We start from the raw sequence: 22156 nt of genomic DNA, 5'->3' as shown, positions 1-22156 counted from the left end.
TTACTTTCTCACAGGCCAATAACTTTCAGGTAACTTGCATCTAGTCTACTGCGACTCCACCTCTTGACATCGGCGGATTCGTCAAAGGAATTAATTAGCACAGGACTTTAAAACAATATCATCAGTTATTTTGCAAAGGTATAACTTCAAGAATATAAACTCATAATTCAATCATTACTCCAAAATGCATGTACTTCAAGAAATATCAAAACAACATAGAAATATGTTATGTCAACCCAGAATAATAAAATAAGACAGAATAAAAATGATTACAATGAAAATAGACTTTATGCATGATATCCAATTAAATTTCCATGACTATTTATCACCAAATCTTTATTCACCTAATTCCTATATATACTTTTGAAGGGTAAACCAAAGGATATTATTTAGTATGAGAAGTCATGTTTCTTCATCCAGCATATTTAACCCATTTTACAGTTTCTAAAGATCCTGCAAACAAATGGTTAGACTCATTTACATTAACTGAATGCTTAGCCTGGGAACTCAGTGAGAGAATAGAATACATGATTTATGTTATTTACAGTGGCGACCACCTGTGTTCCCTGTCAAAGTGTCTCAGCCTTTGAAGCTCCTCTAGGTGTTGGGACACACCTTTTCAATGTAAATGTAAGAACTGTCTAGCCCTTTGTTAGGCCTTCTCATCCTCTCTTGGCTGGCAGCGCGATTTCAGTGGAAAATGTGTCACTTATCCCTAGTTATTTTAATACGCCAATGGATTTAACAAAACAACCTGGTATTAATATATTTCGTGTTTAATATCTACTTTAAGTCCTGTAATATACCACATAAGAAAGTGTCACCAGATGTAAGCATTATTTTCCGTTAGAAAAATCCACCAGATGCACCTCACAACTAACTGTCACCAGTAAAGAAGCAGTTGGACTTACAACATAAAATACCAATACTGCGGACTTTTTTTTTTGCCAAGTTTTATTTAATTCACTTTAATTTGAGTTATTTGTTATTTGTTTATATGGTCATGTTATGCATTATTGATACCTCAACTGCCACGTTTACATTGTTTTGCTTTAAAGATAATTATAGCCTATTCATTCTAGTTTGTTTGAATAGTGTATCGCTTATTATGACTCTTATTTTGAACTGCCAAGAAACAGGAAGAGTGTGTTGTAGATCCCGGTCTGTAAACTATTTTCCTCCGAGGTGGAAAGACTGGTGATGCGAGGTTAGTAAACTATTGAACGATTCGTGCACGCTGTAAACAACGTAACGAGAGCGCATCCATGATCCATCCATGTACTTTCAAACAAGTTTTTATTTTTGTTTAAACACCTGGCTAAGAGCACAAGGTACGTGTTCATTCTACAGTATGTTGTGTTCTATGTTGTCACCATTGAAGTTAATATGCTACTTACTTTGATTATAGCTACTGTTCACATGACGCTCGTCGTCTCTCCCAAGCGTCATGGCGGACCTTTCAACCTGGTTTTGGCACTTTCTCCATTTACAACCCGTCCCGTACAGATACATAAACGTTCAGATTTCAATCATAAAGTGCTTACCCCACGGCCACAAACGTAACAAGTTGAAACGGGTGGGTCTAAGTACCCGTTTCTTCCGTATTGTTCAATAAAAAGTATTGTAATCCGATCGGTGGTCATTTTCTCAGTTTTATTATGCTCATCTACGCGACCCTATCAGTATCAGTTGGGAGGTGTATTGCACTGATACAGAATAACTCTGAGAAAATGGCCACTGAACGGATTAAAATGCTTTTTAGTGAACAATACGGACACTTATAGCCACCCGTTTCAACTTGTTACATCCGTGGCCGTGGGGTAAGCACTTAATATTTGAAATCTGAACGTTTATGTAGATGTACGGGTTGAAATGGAGACTTGTTTCAAAACCAGGTTGAAGTTCCGCCATGACTCATGATATGACAGTCATGTTTCAGGGCTACTTTGATCAGAGTCCAGAGTCCAGGCATAGCAAAACATCCTAAAGGGGGCTTCAACATGTCACTTGGTAGCGGTGGCCCCCGCACATGTTAGGATTTGTGGTTGATGGCCAGAGACCACATAACGAAACTTCTACACATTGAAAATACTCTGTTACACAAGTAAAAGTCCTGTGTAAAAGTACAAAAGTATTGGTGGTATCAAAATGTACTTCAAGTAACAAAAGTAAAAGTACAAAAGTATTGGTTGGTGGTATCAAAATGTACTTCAAGTAACAAAAGTAAAAGTACAAAAATGTTTGAAAATAGCAGATCTACAAGTTCACACGTTGTGAGCTTGTAGATTGGCTATTATAATAAATAGCCTATGTATAAGATGTAGTGGAGTAGAAGTAAAAGTATTGAAAATTGGAAATACTCCAGTAAAGTAAAAATACCTCAACATTGTACTTAAGTACAGTACTTGAGTGAATGTACTCAGTTACTTTACGCCACTGGTTAAATATGCAAGTGATTGAGTATGCAGGGAAACTCACAGATACTATTAAGGGAATTACTCTTTCAATTCCTATGCGAAATACTGTAAACTTGACAGTAAAATTCATACACTAACTTAAAATTTTTAGGGTAAGTGATTTACTTTGGTTAAAATAAGTGTTAAATAGACATGAACATGCTTATTATATACTAAGCAAGCATGAGATTGGTCCTGTTGGAGCCAATGTATGCCCATGTACGTCATCAACACGACCAGCAGTTTTTTGATAACATTAGGGATTCTTGTATATTCATATTTAGTTGATCGGTTGTATGTTAGTGGGTACCGCAATGGGTAGGCCTACTAACTCTGACAACGGGTACAGCGGTTACTTTGACAACGAGTACAAGTGAAACAAGTACAACGAGTATTGCATAAACCGGTAGTGATTGATTAATATTTTGAAACCTATATTGAGATATAATAAGGAATGTGTGAGTTTTTCTTAGCCCACTTGAGGGTACCCTCCTAGGTTTTCCTCACACACTACTGCTATTTACAGTATGTCCTGTTTTGGCCTAATATCTGCATTGCTTGGCTACTACTACTGACCCATGTGATGTGACAGAGATACAGTACACAAATAACCAGCAACACAGCCTGTCATAATTTTCCCTTTAATAGACTTAAAAGAATGAATAGATATACATATAAATGTAGCCATAAGTGTAATGTACAATCTATCATAAGTTATCACCAGTAGTTAACACACATTAAATGAAAATCAGCTGTGTTTAACCAGACAATGCATCTGTTAATCACATGACGTGTGACTTATCTGGAATGCAAAGACAGTACGGCATACCAAATCAAACATTGAATTTATGAATGAATAATATTCCCCCGCAACACAACAAGTAATTTATGTCTGTTTGCACTGGGTGAAGCCAGACCCTTTCATGGGACAAATATGATGAATCACACTTTGGCACAATAGGATAGGACAGTTTATAATACATGGACATAAAAATACTATGACAACATGCACTGCAGTACAGACTGCCAACACAACTAAACCAGGAACCTATCATTAGCCTGCATTGAAACTATACATACCACATTTTATACATACTACATTTAGTCTGAAGAGGTGAGTCTTCAGATTACGGCAGAAGATTGGTGGTGAGTTCTAATTGCAATGGGGAGTTCATTCGATAGTTTGGAGACTTAACTCTCTATTGTATTCTGGTCTTTCTACAGATACAGGAGAAAATACTGACCCAGACCACTTGAATCTGCTGCTGAATGGACTTGAACAAGAACCAGGTTTCACAGTGAAAGGAAACTTCAGGGAACATTACTAGGAGTGTTCACAGAGCTTCATTCAGAGACTAAATGGCTTCCTCGTCGTCTCTTTCAGAAGAGGATTTTTCCTGCCCTGTGTGTCGTGACATCTTTAAAGATCCTGTTGTCCTGGCATGTAGCCACAGCTTCTGCAAAGCCTGTCTGCAGGAATGGTGGACACATAAGGGAACAAATGAATGTCCAGTTTGTAAGAAAATAAGCAAAAGAAAATCTCCACCCTGTAACCTGGCTCTGAAGAACTTGTGTGAGGCCTTCATACAGGAGAGACATGAGAGACCTTCAAAACGTCAGAGAACTTTATCTGGGCCTGAGGATCTCTGCAGTCTGCACACTGAGAAACGCAAGCTCTTCTGTTTGGAATGTCAACAGCCAGCGTGTGTTGTGTGTCGAGATTCAAAAAAACACACCAACCACAGTTTCAGACCCATCGATGAAGCTGCACTGGACCACAAGGAGGAAGTCCAGAAATCACTGAAGCCTTTACAGGAGAAACTGAAGGTATTTAATAAAGATAAAACTTCATTAGAGCGAATAGCAAAATGCCTCAAAGTCCAGCTCCAGTCAACAGAGATTAAGATCAAGGAACAGTTTAAAAAGCTCCATCAGTTTCTACAAGAGGAAGAGGAGGCCGGGATCACTGCACTGAGAGAGGAAGAGCAGCAGAAGAGTCAGGTGATGAAGGAGAAGATTGATGCTCTGAACAGAGACCTGTCAACCCTTTCACACACAATCAGAGCCATAGAGGAGGATCTGAAAGCTGAAGACGTCTCATTCCTGCAGAACTACAAGACCACAGTGGAAAGAGCCCAGCTCACACTGCAGGACCCAAACGTCCCACAGTTGGTCAAAGGAACACTGATAGATGAGGCCAAACACCTGGGAAACCTGACCTTCAGAGTCTGGGACAAAATGAAGGACATTGTCTCTTACACTCCTGTCATTCTGGACCCCAACAATGCCTCCAAATGCATTTTGTCTGATAATCTGACCAGTGTAAGACGTAGAGAAGAACTGCAGCGTACTGACAACCAAGGCTCTGTTGCCTCTATCTGGGGTTCTGAGCGCTTCAACTCAGGGACTCACAGCTGGGATGTTGAGGTTGGAGACAATACACACTGGCACATGGGATTGATGGAAATGTCTTACAAAACAATTTGGGTTATAAAGTTACAGCATGGTACATACAGTGTACAAACCAGGGGTTTCTGCTTCATTCTTGTATTGAAGCAGAAACCCCAGAGGATCAGAGTGCAGCTGGACTGGAATAAAGGAAAGCTGTCCTTCTCTGATCCTGATACTAACACACACATACACACCTTCACACACACTTTCACTGACGCACTCCTTCCATTCTTTTGCACTGAAACTCTCCCTCTGAAGATCTTACCAAGGAAGTTCAGTGTAACCCTGGAGTAACATCATGATCGATGATGATAATGATGTTGATTGATGATTATGACAGTACTGTACTGATCTGATACTGTATTTTTTCTTACTGATACTGTATACTGTATTGATACTGTCTTTGTCCTTGATCTAATTGGCGGTTATCTGCATTAGTTGCTGTCCTAACGTCCATTTTCATGACAATACTGTGCTGATGATGTATTTGTTTTGATACTGTATATTTGACCCATTGACTCTTCCACTGTACATACATATAGTCCATGTCCAAGGGCCAGGCAGGTGTTTTTTTGTTCTGTATTAACATGGTGTCTGTTACTCTATAGTCCCAGTATGTTGCTACCTGCTGACCTTTTTATTTTTTAACCTTTTTTGCATTTTATTACTACTAGTATTGTTGTTGCTACCCTTAACTGTATCTCCCTTTTCTGTATCAGCCTTGTATCTCTCACTGCTGTAGAGCTGCTGGCAAGTGAAATAAATGTCTAAATATCTATTATGTTATTGACATTGAGTTTTTAATATTACTCAGTTTTATAGAATGGAGATGATTTGAGTTGTGGTCTAGGTAGGACAATCAACATTATTAAGTGTCTCATAACGCAGCACTCAAAATGAGGAGTGACCCCACATATGCATATGGTAATATGCTGAACTTGACCACAACTGAAATGCTTTTGTAATGTGTTTAACCCTGAGGGGGTACCCGCAGGGCGCAGGGGGTTCACTCCCCAGCTAAATGACTGATAATTAGGAACCAAATGAACCCTCGGGAGTCTGTAACTCCAGCAGGGGTCTTATGGGGGTCCATCGCCTAATATACACCAAACAGGGGTCCTCAATATTGATATTTAATATTTAAAAGCTTGAGAATGTATTGACAAAGGTTTTCCCAGACATTACACTGCCAACAATACACCATGTTCCCACCCTCTGATAATTACAAAGGCTAAACTGGATGCATTTAATCACAATAGAGAATAGACGTAATAATGATATATTTCATTCAAAACGGTTATGTAAACGACAAACTTTATTTTCTGCACAAATTAAGACCCTATAACCCATTAAAAACTATTGTGAAACTAATTAAAATGCTGATAATGTATGATACAATTTTCAAAATGATCAGTTTAACACTATTTTGGACTTAGGGTATTCAAAAACAGCTGATCTGCAATCTCACAACACGCAGCAACGTTCAAGGTTACTCCCGTCAGTCCCGTGGGAGAAATTTTTCTGACGTGAGCTTATAGATCTGCAATTTTGGAAAGATTTATACAAATCGTGGACATAGAAATAGTTAACACAAATCTTCTCTTCGGGGGGTCCCTGGCCCACGGTCTTTTTGGAAGTCTGCGGACAAAATACATAGAATCAATCTGGGGGTCCTTGACATGAACCACTGCTCAAAATGACCAAAGATCATATCTGTGCTTATGTCTGTCTGTGTGTCACATCAACAATGTAGACCAGTGGTTCGTAAACGCTTCCATCTCAAGGACCCCCAAATGAATATTTTGTGCCAGGGACAATCAACATCTGTGTCTCCTAAACTTTAGAATAAGACAAAAAAGGTTGGTAACTAACTACTGTCCAAAAGCAACACTCAAAATGAGGAGTGACCCATTAGCAGAAAGACCCTTAATATATTTATAAACATATGCATTACTAATATGCTAAACTTGACCACACCAGAACTGAGGGAGTTCCAGCCAGTAGAAATCTGGGGACCTTATGTAGGAACTCACTTTGGGTTTTACACAGTGAAACATACTGTAGACATGTTATGTACTTGCATAGTGTAAATCCCTCTACAATGAACCTGTTTGAAACTCAGCCACAACAGCTGCAAACATGTCAACGTTGTGAAATTATACATGCCAACGATTTCAACAATAACAGTTTTTCTTCTGCATATTTTTGTGCAGTAACATTTGTCTGAAGGGCAGTCTAGTGAAGTATAAATTAAGCTTAAATATGTCCTGATGTGAGTCAGTATATACACTTACTGTGTGTGTATGATTAGTCTTTATTATAAATGTCAATTTAAGCACTTTTATGTAAGAAAGTGTCACCAGATTAAAGCATTATTTTCCGTTAGAAAAATCCACCAGACAACTAACTGTCATCAGTAAAGAAGCAGTTGGACTTACAACATAAAATACCAATACTGTGGACTTTTTTTTGCCAAGTTTTATTTCATTCACTTTAATTTGAGTTATTTGTTATTTGTTTATATGGTCATGTTATGCATTATTGATACCAAAACTGCCACGTTTACATTGTTTTGCTTTAAAGATAATTATAGCATTCTAGTTTGTTTGAATAGTGTATCGCTTATTATGACTCTTATTTTGAACTGCCAAGAAACAGAAGGAGTGTGTGTAGATCCCGGCACGCTGTAACGTAACGAGAGCGCATCCATGATCCATGTACCTACAAACACGTTTTTATTTTTGTTTAAACACCTGGCTAAGAGCACAAGGTACGTGTTCATTCTACAGTATTGTGTTCTATGTTGTCAGCCTCACCATTGAAGTTAATATGCTACTTTGATTATAGCTATGGTTCACATGACGCTCGTCGTCTCTCCCAAGCGTCATGGCGGATCTTCAACCTGGTTTTGGCACTTTCTCCATTTACAACCCGTCCCGTACAGATACATAAACGTTCAGATTTCAATTATAAAGTGCTTACCCCACGGCCACAAATGTAACAAGTTGAAACGGGTGGGTCTAAGTACCCGTTTCTTCCGTATTGTTCAATAAAAAGTATTGTAATCCGATCGGTGGTCATTTTCTCAGTTTTATTATGCTCATCTACGCGACCCTATCAGTTGGGAGGTGTATTGCACTGATACAGAATAACTCTGAGAAAATGGCCACTGAACGGATTAAAATGCTTTTTAGTGAACAATGCGGAAAATACGGACACTTATAGCCACCCGTTTCAACTTGTTACATCCGTGGCCGTGGGGTAAGCACTTTATATTTGAAATCTGAACGTTTATGTAGATGTACGGGTTGAAATGGAGACCGTTTCAAAACCAGGTTGAAGTTCCGCCATGACTCATGATATGACAGTCATGTTTCAGGGCTACTTTGATCAGAGTCCAGAGTCCAGGCATAGCAAAACATCCTAAAGGGGGCTTCAACATGTCACTTGGTAGCGGTGGCCCCCGCACATGTTAGGATTTGTGGTTGATGGCCAGAGACCACATAACGAAACTTCTACACATTGAAAATACTCTGTTACACAAGTAAAAGGCCTGTGTAAAAGTACAAAAGTAAAAGTACAAAAGTATTGGTGGTTTCAAAATGTACTTCAAGTACCACAAGTAAAAGTACTAAAATGTTTGAAAATAGCAGATCTACAAGTTCACACGTTGTGAGCTTGTAGATTGGCTATTATAATAAATAGCCTATGTATAAGATGTAGTGGAGTAGAAGTAAAAGTACTGAAAATTGGAAATACTCCAGTAAAGTAAAAATACCTCAACATTGTACTTAAGTACAGTACTTGAGTGAATGTACTTAGTTACTTTACGCCACTGGTTAAATATGCAAGTGATTGAGTATGCAGGGAAACTCACAGATACTAGGCCTAATAAGGGAATTACTCTTTCAATTCCTATGCGAAATACTGTAAACTTGACAGTAAAATTCATACACTAACTTAAAATTTTTAGGGTAAGTGATTTACTTTGGTTAAAATAAGTGTTAAATAGACATGAACATGCTTATTATATACTAAGCAAGCATGAGATTGGTCCTGTTGGAGCCAATGTATGCCCATGTACGTCATCAACACGACCAGCAGTTTTTTGATAACATTAGGGATTCTTGTATATTCATATTTAGTTGATCGGTTGTATGTTAGTGGGTACCGCAATGGGTAGGCCTACTAACTCTGACAACGGGTACAGCGGTTACTTTGACAACGAGTACAAGTGAAACAAGTACAACGAGTATTGCATAAACCGGTAGTGATTGATTAATATTTTGAAACCTATATTGAGATATAATAAGGAATGTGTGAGTTTTTCTTAGCCCACTTGAGGGTACCCTCCTAGGTTTTCCTCACACACTACTGCTATTTACAGTATGTCCTGTTTTGGCCTAATATCTGCATTGCTTGGCTACTACTACTGACCCATGTGATGTGACAGAGATACAGTACACAAATAACCAGCAACACAGCCTGTCATAATTTTCCCTTTAATAGACTTAAAAGAATGAATAGATATACATATAAATGTAGCCATAAGTGTAATGTACAATCTATCATAAGTTATCACCAGTAGTTAACACACATTAAATGAAAATCAGCTGTGTTTAACCAGACAATGCATCTGTTAATCACATGACGTGTGACTTATCTGGAATGCAAAGACAGTACGGCATACCAAATCAAACATTGAATTTATGAATGAATAATATTCCCCCGCAACACAACAAGTAATTTATGTCTGTTTGCACTGGGTGAAGCCAGACCCTTTCATGGGACAAATATGATGAATCACACTTTGGCACAATAGGATAGGACAGTTTATAATACATGGACATAAAAATACTATGACAACATGCACTGCAGTACAGACTGCCAACACAACTAAACCAGGAACCTATCATTAGCCTGCATTGAAACTATACATACCACATTTTATACATACTACATTTAGTCTGAAGAGGTGAGTCTTCAGATTACGGCAGAAGATTGGTGGTGAGTTCTAATTGCAATGGGGAGTTCATTCGATAGTTTGGAGACTTAACTCTCTATTGTATTCTGGTCTTTCTACAGATACAGGAGAAAATACTGACCCAGACCACTTGAATCTGCTGCTGAATGGACTTGAACAAGAACCAGGTTTCACAGTGAAAGGAAACTTCAGGGAACATTACTAGGAGTGTTCACAGAGCTTCATTCAGAGACTAAATGGCTTCCTCGTCGTCTCTTTCAGAAGAGGATTTTTCCTGCCCTGTGTGTCGTGACATCTTTAAAGATCCTGTTGTCCTGGCATGTAGCCACAGCTTCTGCAAAGCCTGTCTGCAGGAATGGTGGACACATAAGGGAACAAATGAATGTCCAGTTTGTAAGAAAATAAGCAAAAGAAAATCTCCACCCTGTAACCTGGCTCTGAAGAACTTGTGTGAGGCCTTCATACAGGAGAGACATGAGAGACCTTCAAAACGTCAGAGAACTTTATCTGGGCCTGAGGATCTCTGCAGTCTGCACACTGAGAAACGCAAGCTCTTCTGTTTGGAATGTCAACAGCCAGCGTGTGTTGTGTGTCGAGATTCAAAAAAACACACCAACCACAGTTTCAGACCCATCGATGAAGCTGCACTGGACCACAAGGAGGAAGTCCAGAAATCACTGAAGCCTTTACAGGAGAAACTGAAGGTATTTAATAAAGATAAAACTTCATTAGAGCGAATAGCAAAATGCCTCAAAGTCCAGCTCCAGTCAACAGAGATTAAGATCAAGGAACAGTTTAAAAAGCTCCATCAGTTTCTACAAGAGGAAGAGGAGGCCGGGATCACTGCACTGAGAGAGGAAGAGCAGCAGAAGAGTCAGGTGATGAAGGAGAAGATTGATGCTCTGAACAGAGACCTGTCAACCCTTTCACACACAATCAGAGCCATAGAGGAGGATCTGAAAGCTGAAGACGTCTCATTCCTGCAGAACTACAAGACCACAGTGGAAAGAGCCCAGCTCACACTGCAGGACCCAAACGTCCCACAGTTGGTCAAAGGAACACTGATAGATGAGGCCAAACACCTGGGAAACCTGACCTTCAGAGTCTGGGACAAAATGAAGGACATTGTCTCTTACACTCCTGTCATTCTGGACCCCAACAATGCCTCCAAATGCATTTTGTCTGATAATCTGACCAGTGTAAGACGTAGAGAAGAACTGCAGCGTACTGACAACCAAGGCTCTGTTGCCTCTATCTGGGGTTCTGAGCGCTTCAACTCAGGGACTCACAGCTGGGATGTTGAGGTTGGAGACAATACACACTGGCACATGGGATTGATGGAAATGTCTTACAAAACAATTTGGGTTATAAAGTTACAGCATGGTACATACAGTGTACAAACCAGGGGTTTCTGCTTCATTCTTGTATTGAAGCAGAAACCCCAGAGGATCAGAGTGCAGCTGGACTGGAATAAAGGAAAGCTGTCCTTCTCTGATCCTGATACTAACACACACATACACACCTTCACACACACTTTCACTGACGCACTCCTTCCATTCTTTTGCACTGAAACTCTCCCTCTGAAGATCTTACCAAGGAAGTTCAGTGTAACCCTGGAGTAACATCATGATCGATGATGATAATGATGTTGATTGATGATTATGACAGTACTGTACTGATCTGATACTGTATTTTTTCTTACTGATACTGTATACTGTATTGATACTGTCTTTGTCCTTGATCTAATTGGCGGTTATCTGCATTAGTTGCTGTCCTAACGTCCATTTTCATGACAATACTGTGCTGATGATGTATTTGTTTTGATACTGTATATTTGACCCATTGACTCTTCCACTGTACATACATATAGTCCATGTCCAAGGGCCAGGCAGGTGTTTTTTTGTTCTGTATTAACATGGTGTCTGTTACTCTATAGTCCCAGTATGTTGCTACCTGCTGACCTTTTTATTTTTTAACCTTTTTTGCATTTTATTACTACTAGTATTGTTGTTGCTACCCTTAACTGTATCTCCCTTTTCTGTATCAGCCTTGTATCTCTCACTGCTGTACAGCTGCTGGCAAGTGAAATAAATGTCTAAATATCTATTATGTTATTGACATTGAGTTTTTAATATTACTCAGTTTTATAGAATGGAGATGATTTGAGTTGTGGTCTAGGTAGGACAATCAACATTATTAAGTGTCTCATAACGCAGCACTCAAAATGAGGAGTGACCCCACATATGCATATGGTAATATGCTGAACTTGACCACAACTGAAATGCTTTTGTAATGTGTTTAACCCTGAGGGGGTACCCGCAGGGCGCAGGGGGTTCACTCCCCAGCTAAATGACTGATAATTAGGAACCAAATGAACCCTCGGGAGTCTGTAACTCCAGCAGGGGTCTTATGGGGGTCCATCGCCTAATATACACCAAACAGGGGTCCTCAATATTGATATTTAATATTTAAAAGCTTGAGAATGTATTGACAAAGGTTTTCCCAGACATTACACTGCCAACAATACACCATGTTCCCACCCTCTGATAATTACAAAGGCTAAACTGGATGCATTTAATCACAATAGAGAATAGACGTAATAATGATATATTTCATTCAAAACGGTTATGTAAACGACAAACTTTATTTTCTGCACAAATTAAGACCCTATAACCCATTAAAAACTATTGTGAAACTAATTAAAATGCTGATAATGTATGATACAATTTTCAAAATGATCAGTTTAACACTATTTTGGACTTAGGGTATTCAAAAACAGCTGATCTGCAATCTCACAACACGCAGCAACGTTCAAGGTTACTCCCGTCAGTCCCGTGGGAGAAATTTTTCTGACGTGAGCTTATAGATCTGCAATTTTGGAAAGATTTATACAAATCGTGGACATAGAAATAGTTAACACAAATCTTCTCTTCGGGGGGTCCCTGGCCCACGGTCTTTTTGGAAGTCTGCGGACAAAATACATAGAATCAATCTGGGGGTCCTTGACATGAACCACTGCTCAAAATGACCAAAGATCATATCTGTGCTTATGTCTGTCTGTGTGTCACATCAACAATGTAGACCAGTGGTTCGTAAACGCTTCCATCTCAAGGACCCCCAAATGAATATTTTGTGCCAGGGACAATCAACATCTGTGTCTCCTAAACTTTAGAATAAGACAAAAAAGGTTGGTAACTAACTACTGTCCAAAAGCAACACTCAAAATGAGGAGTGACCCATTAGCAGAAAGACCCTTAATATATTTATAAACATATGCATTACTAATATGCTAAACTTGACCACACCAGAACTGAGGGAGTTCCAGCCAGTAGAAATCTGGGGACCTTATGTAGGAACTCACTTTGGGTTTTACACAGTGAAACATACTGTAGACATGTTATGTACTTGCATAGTGTAAATCCCTCTACAATGAACCTGTTTGAAACTCAGCCACAACAGCTGCAAACATGTCAACGTTGTGAAATTATACATGCCAACGATTTCAACAATAACAGTTTTTCTTCTGCATATTTTTGTGCAGTAACATTTGTCTGAAGGGCAGTCTAGTGAAGTATAAATTAAGCTTAAATATGTCCTGATGTGAGTCAGTATATACACTTACTGTGTGTGTATGATTAGTCTTTATTATAAATGTCAATTTAAGCACTTTTATGTAAGAAAGTGTCACCAGATTAAAGCATTATTTTCCGTTAGAAAAATCCACCAGACAACTAACTGTCATCAGTAAAGAAGCAGTTGGACTTACAACATAAAATACCAATACTGTGGACTTTTTTTTGCCAAGTTTTATTTCATTCACTTTAATTTGAGTTATTTGTTATTTGTTTATATGGTCATGTTATGCATTATTGATACCAAAACTGCCACGTTTACATTGTTTTGCTTTAAAGATAATTATAGCATTCTAGTTTGTTTGAATAGTGTATCGCTTATTATGACTCTTATTTTGAACTGCCAAGAAACAGAAGGAGTGTGTGTAGATCCCGGCACGCTGTAACGTAACGAGAGCGCATCCATGATCCATGTACCTACTTTGATTATAGCTATGGTTCACATGACGCTCGTCGTCTCTCCCAAGCGTCATGGCGGATCTTCAACCTGGTTTTGGCACTTTCTCCATTTACAACCCGTCCCGTACAGATACATAAACGTTCAGATTTCAATTATAAAGTGCTTACCCCACGGCCACAAATGTAACAAGTTGAAACGGGTGGGTCTAAGTACCCGTTTCTTCCGTATTGTTCAATAAAAAGTATTGTAATCCGATCGGTGGTCATTTTCTCAGTTTTATTATGCTCATCTACGCGACCCTATCAGTTGGGAGGTGTATTGCACTGATACAGAATAACTCTGAGAAAATGGCCACTGAACGGATTAAAATGCTTTTTAGTGAACAATGCGGAAAATACGGACACTTATAGCCACCCGTTTCAACTTGTTACATCCGTGGCCGTGGGGTAAGCACTTTATATTTGAAATCTGAACGTTTATGTAGATGTACGGGTTGAAATGGAGACCGTTTCAAAACCAGGTTGAAGTTCCGCCATGACTCATGATATGACAGTCATGTTTCAGGGCTACTTTGATCAGAGTCCAGAGTCCAGGCATAGCAAAACATCCTAAAGGGGGCTTCAACATGTCACTTGGTAGCGGTGGCCCCCGCACATGTTAGGATTTGTGGTTGATGGCCAGAAACCACATAACGAAACTTCTACACATTGAAAATACTCTGTTACACAAGTAAAAGGCCTGTGTAAAAGTACAAAAGTAAAAGTACAAAAGTATTGGTGGTTTCAAAATGTACTTCAAGTACCACAAGTAAAAGTACTAAAATGTTTGAAAATAGCAGATCTACAAGTTCACACGTTGTGAGCTTGTAGATTGGCTATTATAATAAATAGCCTATGTATAAGATGTAGTGGAGTAGAAGTAAAAGTACTGAAAATTGGAAATACTCCAGTAAAGTAAAAATACCTCAACATTGTACTTAAGTACAGTACTTGAGTGAATGTACTTAGTTACTTTACGCCACTGGTTAAATATGCAAGTGATTGAGTATGCAGGGAAACTCACAGATACTAGGCCTAATAAGGGAATTACTCTTTCAATTCCTATGCGAAATACTGTAAACTTGACAGTAAAATTCATACACTAACTTAAAATTTTTAGGGTAAGTGATTTACTTTGGTTAAAATAAGTGTTAAATAGACATGAACATGCTTATTATATACTATGCAAGCATGAGATCGGTCCTGTTGGAGCCAATGTATGCCCATGCACGTCATCAACACGACCAGCAGTTTTTTGATAACATTAGGGATTCTTGTATATTCATATTTAGTTGATCGGTTGTATGTTAGTGGGTACCGCAATGGGTAGGCCTACTAACTCTGACAACGGGTACAGCGGTTACTTTGACAACGAGTACAAGTGAAACAAGTACAACGAGTATTGCATAAACCGGTAGTGATTAATTAATATTTTGAAACCTATATTGAGATATAATAAGGAATGTGTGAGTTTTTCTTCGCCCACTTGAGGGTACCCTCCTAGGTTTTCCTCACACACTACTGCTATTTACAGTATGTCCTGTTTTGAGCCTAATATCTGCATTGCTTGACTACTACTACTGACCCATGTGATGTGACAGAGATACAGTACACAAATAACCAGCAACACAGCCTGTCATAATTTTCCCTTTAATAGACTTAAAAGAATGAATAGATATACATATAAATGTAGCCATAAGTGTAATGTACAATCTATCATAAGTTATCACCAGTAGTTAACACACATTAAATGAAAATCAACCATGTTTAACCAGACAATGCATCTGTTAATCACATGACGTGTGACTTATCTGGAATGCAAAGACAGTACGGCATACCAAATCAAACATTGAATTTATGAATTAATAATATTCCCCCGCAACACAACAAGTAATTTATGTCTGTTTGCACTGGGTGAAGCCAGACCCTTTCATGGGACAAATATGATGAATCACATTTTGGCACAATAGGATAGGACAGTTTATAATACATGGACATAAAAATACAATGACAACATGCACTGCAGTACAGACTGCCAACACACACTGCCCATTGGACACACAGCAGTAAGATTAGATGACCATAGAATCATGATAATTTATACTGTATCAATAGTGTGTAGAAAATGTTCTCTAAGTATTCTCTCTGTTTTATGTTTGGAGTCATACTGCCCTCTTCTGGCAACATTGGTATACTGCTATTTGAGTGTACTGTTGCAATTGATGTATAGCCTATTATAGATGCTTTGCTTTTTGTTGTTTTTTATTTTCATTATTGTTTGTCTTTTATTACTATAATAATGCTGCTACAATGTCAGAGGAGCCAAACAAAATGGTTTTACTCTAATATAATGTATCTGTACACAAGACGTAACAAAAAAGATCACACTGATCTTGATTATATTATCTGTTATATAATGATGGCATCATTGAGCATTTGTTGAGTTACAGAAGACACTAGCCTGAATGGCTGATGTTATGTGTGTGCATGTGTTTTTCAGTTATCCATCATCACCAGAGGAGAGCTAGCTGTTCTGGACCAAGAGGTTGTCTGCACCTCCACTCTGCTTCCCTGCCTCTTCTCAAGGCCAAACTCCTCCACCTGCAGCAGGACTGGATCACACTGTGACTTCTGTTCCTGATCCAGGGACTATCCTGTCATCCCTACACTGTACACACATTGGCTGTAACCTGTCAGCTGTTAGATCAGTGATTCTCAACCTTTTGAATTTCATGGACCATCAGTTTGATTTGCATTGGGCCACAGACCCCCATTTGATACCATGCTTTTAAATCTCTTCGACCCCAATCTAGGCTGTAAAATCCTTTAGTGTTAATTTAACTCTGAGAGTGGACAAATGGAACCAGGTGGACCCATATTTGGTACTGCTTGTGCTAATACTAGGACCACAGGTACTAATACTAGTGCCTTTCACTCTACACAAAATATATTCGCAGAAAATAGCGAACGTTTGCCACAGAATAGGGATGCTAGGGTTCAAGTGTTTAATGCTGTTGTCTGGTCATACATACAGTAGTGTGATGTCTCATGTTGCGTTTGTTTCTGGACAGCAACGGCTTTTCCTTGTGTAACCCCTGGGGAACAGCTACCTCGTGTGATTTATCAAGTGATGGTGGTGGCTCAAAATAAATCCTGAGCCTAATTTACTTAGTTGTGCTGCGGTGTCACTCGCTGAAAATAACTTTTCAACCGAAAAACGTGATGTGATGAGTTTTTCTTTTGAAAAACAGTTCTTTTCAGAGAGCAACACAGTCATATGACATGCTATAATTAACCATAACCTTGCCACATCGAGTTCACACTCACATAGCCAGTAATAGCCACCAATAAGCCCCTGAGGGCCTGCATTGGCCATTGTGTAAAGATGCGTTGGCCATTATGTAAAGATGTGTGTCTGTCACAGAGTGACACAGGGAGTAACAGACAAAGGGAGACAGGAGAGTAAGGGGAAGGACCTTTCTCTTTATTGATTTTTTCAATTTTGGTGGATAAATTAACAATGAAGATAATAACTTATTGAACCGCAAACAGAATGTTCAGAATGTTTCTCCCGTGGGGTAGGATGAGAATTATGTATTGGTTCCGGCTAGAAAACCCCCTGTGCTTAAAGGCATGATTAACAGATTATTAAACGATGCTAACATACCTTTGAGCACATTTTTATTTCAAAAAGCTTTCTGTTAGGATATGAATGGCCCTTGTGTCTGTTGAGAGCAATTTTGGTCATGCTGACTATTCATTATATGAATTTAAGTTGGTCATGCTGACTATTCATTATATGAATTTAAGTCAGTATTCCAGGAAGCAGATGTAGGTTGTTTGTTTGTTCGCATTATGTTATTTAGATAGATATAACAGATTGCTTGCCCAAAAATGCAATGTTATTTAGATTGATGTTGTTTAGACAGACGCTCATGCCATTTATTCTAATCTTGGACTTTGTAAGTTGCTCTGGATAAGAGTGTCTGCTAAATGAAAATGAATTAATTTAGTTTCTTCTAACTTACTTACTTACAAGCATAATTTCAAAACATGTAAGAACCGGAGACATTGTTTTAATCAGGGTCTTTCTAGCAATAAAACACATGTGTCTCCAATTAATACTGGTTAGAAACCTAACAATCCCCCCTTTACAACGGTACACATAACTCAAAATGTGTCTTCAGTGGCATCTGACTGATTTCAGTGAGCGGGCCAGGATATGAATAAGGGTAATTAACACAGCACAGAAATAGCAGTTCAATTTAAAAAACACCGGAAGACTGAAACTCTATGTAGACACAGAGACACATCTTTACTGCTTATAAAAGGTTAAAAGTCATTATGAGATAAACTGAAGACAAAAATCCATAATAAGTGCAAAAATATTGGAAGAAACAAGCAATCGACTAACAACCCTATTACAGTCCAAAAAGTGACAAAAAGGTTGTTAAATATTTTCCTCTCAGTATTCACATATCACATATCACTTTGTATTGTTTTTAATTACCAATTTTACTGTATCTTTGTTATTTATTTGTACTGGTTTGAATCCTTGAAATTAAATTATAATCCTAGGGTTCAGTAGTGTAACAGACAGTGTAGCAGACAGTATCAGCAGTTTTTGTGCACATCTATACAGTATACAAAAGTTGTCTGTCAGCAAATTAAAGCTAATCTTATTTCACTGACAGATTAATTTTTATTTATATTTTGCCTGAGTGCTGTGTGGTTTAGAACCACGTGAAACTAATGAGCATATCCCAGTTTTCCAGTACCAGACAAAGTAGCTTCAAATTTTGGATAAACTCTGTTATTTTCACTTAAGTATAAAATATTTTACAGTAGGTAACAGTTTACTCAATGACAACCCATTGTGGTGGATACCTTTAGCTAATGTTTCACATTAGCTAAGAATCCCAGTCATTCATTCTAGTTTTACAAAATTCTCATTCTACACAATACAAGAATAATAAAAAAAACATGTGAAAAAAAAGAAAAAACTAAATAACATTTAAAGGACAATTAAGCTATTCTTCATGTCTTTATATTATAAAGCATGTAAAGATAAAAAATAATCAACATCTTGTATATTATCCAAGGCTGAACATAGCTTAGAAATCAAGGCATTCCAAGTGGGCGCTGGTGAACTGGGCACTTTTCCAAAGTGGCCGCTGGAGAGAACAGGGCACATTTACGAAGTGGGTGCTGAAGACAACTGGGCATGTTTATGATTAACTGAGCACTTATATTAAGACCTACAGTAGGTGGCCAGTGACTTTGACCAGTTTCACTTTCAAAACCTTTGCAGCATGCATGTCACACAAACAGAATGCGGCACACAACACCAAAGGTTTTGATAATGTGGATTGTGGAAGTTAAATAGTGGATTTGTGGATAGGACACTATATGAACAAACTTGTTATATCAACAAAACGTATCGCATTCTGTTTGTGTGACATGCAAGGTTTTGAAAGTGAAACTGGTCAAAGTCACTGCCACATACTGTATGCAGACTTGAGTGCAGGGGGGGGGGGGGCAGCTAGGTTCTAGTCTCCCAAGTGTCTTGCTCAAGGACAACTTGACACATTGCCGGGGCCAGGAATCACTCTGGTAGCTCACTCAGATTGACAGCTACCACTCAAATGAATCTGGATAACTTACTACCCTCATACCAGTCTTCAGGTAATTAAGTGTTGGATGTGTGAATGACCCAGTTTAGTAGCAGTTGGTGAGGTAATAATTACATATGGAACCAAATTTGATGACTCAAATTGTTGTAACACAATATGGAAGGTAGCTGTGTTAAGTACAAGTTTAGTTAGTAAAGTATTAACTAAATATGTCACATTACCGGTAATCATAAATTATTTTCCCACATGATTCTTCCAAAGATGTTGAGATTTTGTCTGTCCGTCTATCTATAATGTATTCTTTCTTGATGCAGCATCTTGTGTTTTAGTAATTATGCTGGCAAAATGCATCCGCTGTAAATGTTTTCCATTGAATGCTAACACTGTACCTCATTGTTCATTAGTGATTAGACATGGATTGTAAAAAGCAAAATGGAATGTGCCCAGTTCTCCCCAAATATTGCCCAGTTCTTTCCAAATAGAACCCAGTTCTCCCAAAATAGTGCACAGTTTTCCTTGAAAAACAAAAGCAAAATCTAGGACCAGTTCTATCAAGTGCCCAGTTCTCAAAAAAGAAAGAAACATGATGTTAACTTATGACACATAAAAGTCTGCCTCTTGTCAAACCATCAGGTTTCGTGATTCATCCATTGAAATCCAAATGTTTTCCATAACGTACAAACTGCCACTGAAGTAAAAAATATAAAACATTTCTCGACCACAACTTCTTCAACATTGCATACATAGCTACACTATAGGCATATCTTAGGCTATAGACTTGTTAGACAACCAGGTGGACTAATGTCCATGTTGTTTCCAGCATCGGGTTTACATTAGCATTTGCTCGTGTGCTCCCTGAAACCTCATTCAGCATGTCCTCCCCACAGGGCCGGATTACCCATAGGCCGTTGGGGGCGAGTGCCCTGGGGCACCAAAAAATAAAAATAAATAAGAATTAAATAACATAACCTTAACATAACCCTAACCCTAAAACCGAAATAAAGTAACCAAAAACCGAAAAGAAACTAACAAAATCCGCCAATTTTTCGCGCGAGTGCACGATTTCGGTGTCCGCGCGCTTTGCGCGCGGGGGGCACCTCAACTTGAGGTCGCCCCCACCACATAGTGCTAATCCGGCCCTGCCTCCCCATTATGAGGACATGCTTGAGAGTGTGACAATTACAATTTATGGGCCGCTGAACTATTTGTTGCTAATATATATGCAACATTGTGAGTAGTACCGCAGTTCATGTATGTGCACCACTATGCACAGTAGCCTAATTTGATATAGGCCTACTGTATTTCACCTCAACGTTAAAATTATTTTATTTGACATCAAAGCGACTGGGTTATGTATAGCCTAATAAAACGGCATGTTACATGGAAATGGACAAGTGATGCAGAATGTCACGCATGAACCATATACGCCATCATTCATCACATCTTAACACTCCAGTATGTGACACAATGTTGATACATTCAGGAAGAGGAGATAGCAGTGTTTAACACTTCAGATGGCCATACTTCGCTGACCATGGCTCTTATCAGCACAACTTAGGACTGGGTTTGAAGGCCGCGTAGTGTCCTGAAAATCTAGTTCTTTAAAATAGTCCTATTGGGCTATTTGCTGTGTTCTTCCTGAATGTGCACGATATGTCACATGCCAAAGCACCAAGAGCAGAGAACCAGCTCCTTCAAGGTTTTACGCAGTTCACGACTCCGATAGGCATAAATGATGGGGTCAATCAGTGAATTACAGATAATAAGAATAAGGAAAAGGTTGAAGTTACTAAAGAAACACATGCAGAATGGACTCGTGGGGCAACTGAGAATAAGGATAAGGTGCAGGAAGAAAGGGCCCCAGCATATGACAAATACGCCGAGCAGGATGGTGAGTGTAATGGCACCTTTCATGCTTGTGGCCTGCCGGCGGCTCTTATGAAAGGCCACAATGCGTCGAGAGTGCAGGTGTGCTAGGATGAACATATGCATGTAGAGGACAGCGGTGAATACTAGTGTGATGCAGAAAAATGTGACGAGGCACACAATGACGGCGTTTTCGGTGTGATAAACGACAAACAGAGTGCTGGAGGTGATGCTGGCCGACCACACCAGCACTATGATGGCCACAGCGCGCTGGGTGGTCATGATGCTGTGGTAACGCAGAGCGTAAAAGATGGTGATGTAGCGGTCCGCTGCAATGGTGCCCAGAAAGGAGAGTGATGACACCACAGAGCTGCAGATCATGACATCAATGACATTATCCAGGTGTTGGAGCATGCCTGGGTGTTCATCCATCAGGCCATGGTCATTAAGAAGCATAAATATAGTTTCCACCACATTGCTGACACTGACCAGCATGTCAGAAACGGCCAGGCAGCAGATAAAGTAGTACATAGGTGAATGCAGGTTGCGGTTCTTAATGATGGCCAGCACCACCAGGATGTTCCCCACCAGGCTGATGAGGCCCAGGGTCAGGAAAAGCTCTTGTGGGATGCGGATCTGGAGGCAGTCCGTAATATTCTGCTCCCCGGCGGTGCTGTTTGTCCCATTCTCCACCAT

At 39.1% G+C, this 22156-nt stretch overlaps 3 protein-coding genes across 3 annotated transcripts; 2 read left to right on the top strand and 1 right to left on the bottom strand.

Annotated features, from left to right (window-relative positions):
• Window positions 1-1206: 1206 nt before the first annotated feature.
• Window positions 1207-5559, top strand: LOC308074097 (nuclear factor 7, ovary-like). The gene is made up of 2 exons (XM_080413431.1): window positions 1207-1331; window positions 3681-5559. Exon 2 carries the CDS (start codon window positions 3816-3818, stop codon window positions 5199-5201), a length of 1386 nt encoding a protein of 461 aa, XP_080269557.1. The 5' UTR covers window positions 1207-1331; window positions 3681-3815; the 3' UTR covers window positions 5202-5559.
• A 2036-nt stretch (window positions 5560-7595) lies between these two features.
• LOC308086686 (nuclear factor 7, ovary-like) lies at window positions 7596-11985 on the top strand. Its single transcript, XM_080430328.1, has 2 exons — window positions 7596-7677; window positions 9993-11985. Exon 2 carries the CDS (start codon window positions 10128-10130, stop codon window positions 11511-11513), a length of 1386 nt encoding a protein of 461 aa, XP_080286454.1. The 5' UTR covers window positions 7596-7677; window positions 9993-10127; the 3' UTR covers window positions 11514-11985.
• A 9265-nt stretch (window positions 11986-21250) lies between these two features.
• Window positions 21251-22156, bottom strand: mc1r (melanocortin 1 receptor; the record flags this gene model as incomplete). The annotated part of the gene is made up of 1 exon (XM_080426572.1): window positions 21251-22156. The coding sequence occupies one exon, from the start codon at window positions 22154-22156 to the stop codon at window positions 21251-21253; it is 906 nt and encodes a 301-aa protein (XP_080282698.1).

Source organism: Gymnoscopelus braueri (assembly GCF_963280865.1).
Source record: "Gymnoscopelus braueri genome assembly, chromosome: 1".
Lineage (NCBI taxonomy): Eukaryota > Metazoa > Chordata > Actinopteri > Myctophiformes > Myctophidae > Gymnoscopelus > Gymnoscopelus braueri.
The sequence above is the reverse complement of the archived record's forward strand: the minus strand, read 5'-3'. Positions and strand labels throughout refer to the sequence as shown.

Coding starts and splice junctions, on each gene's coding strand:
- LOC308074097 (XM_080413431.1), top strand. CDS start 3,816: ATGGCTTCCTCGTCGTCTCTTTCAGAAGAGGATTTTTCCTGCCCTGTG.
- LOC308086686 (XM_080430328.1), top strand. CDS start 10,128: ATGGCTTCCTCGTCGTCTCTTTCAGAAGAGGATTTTTCCTGCCCTGTG.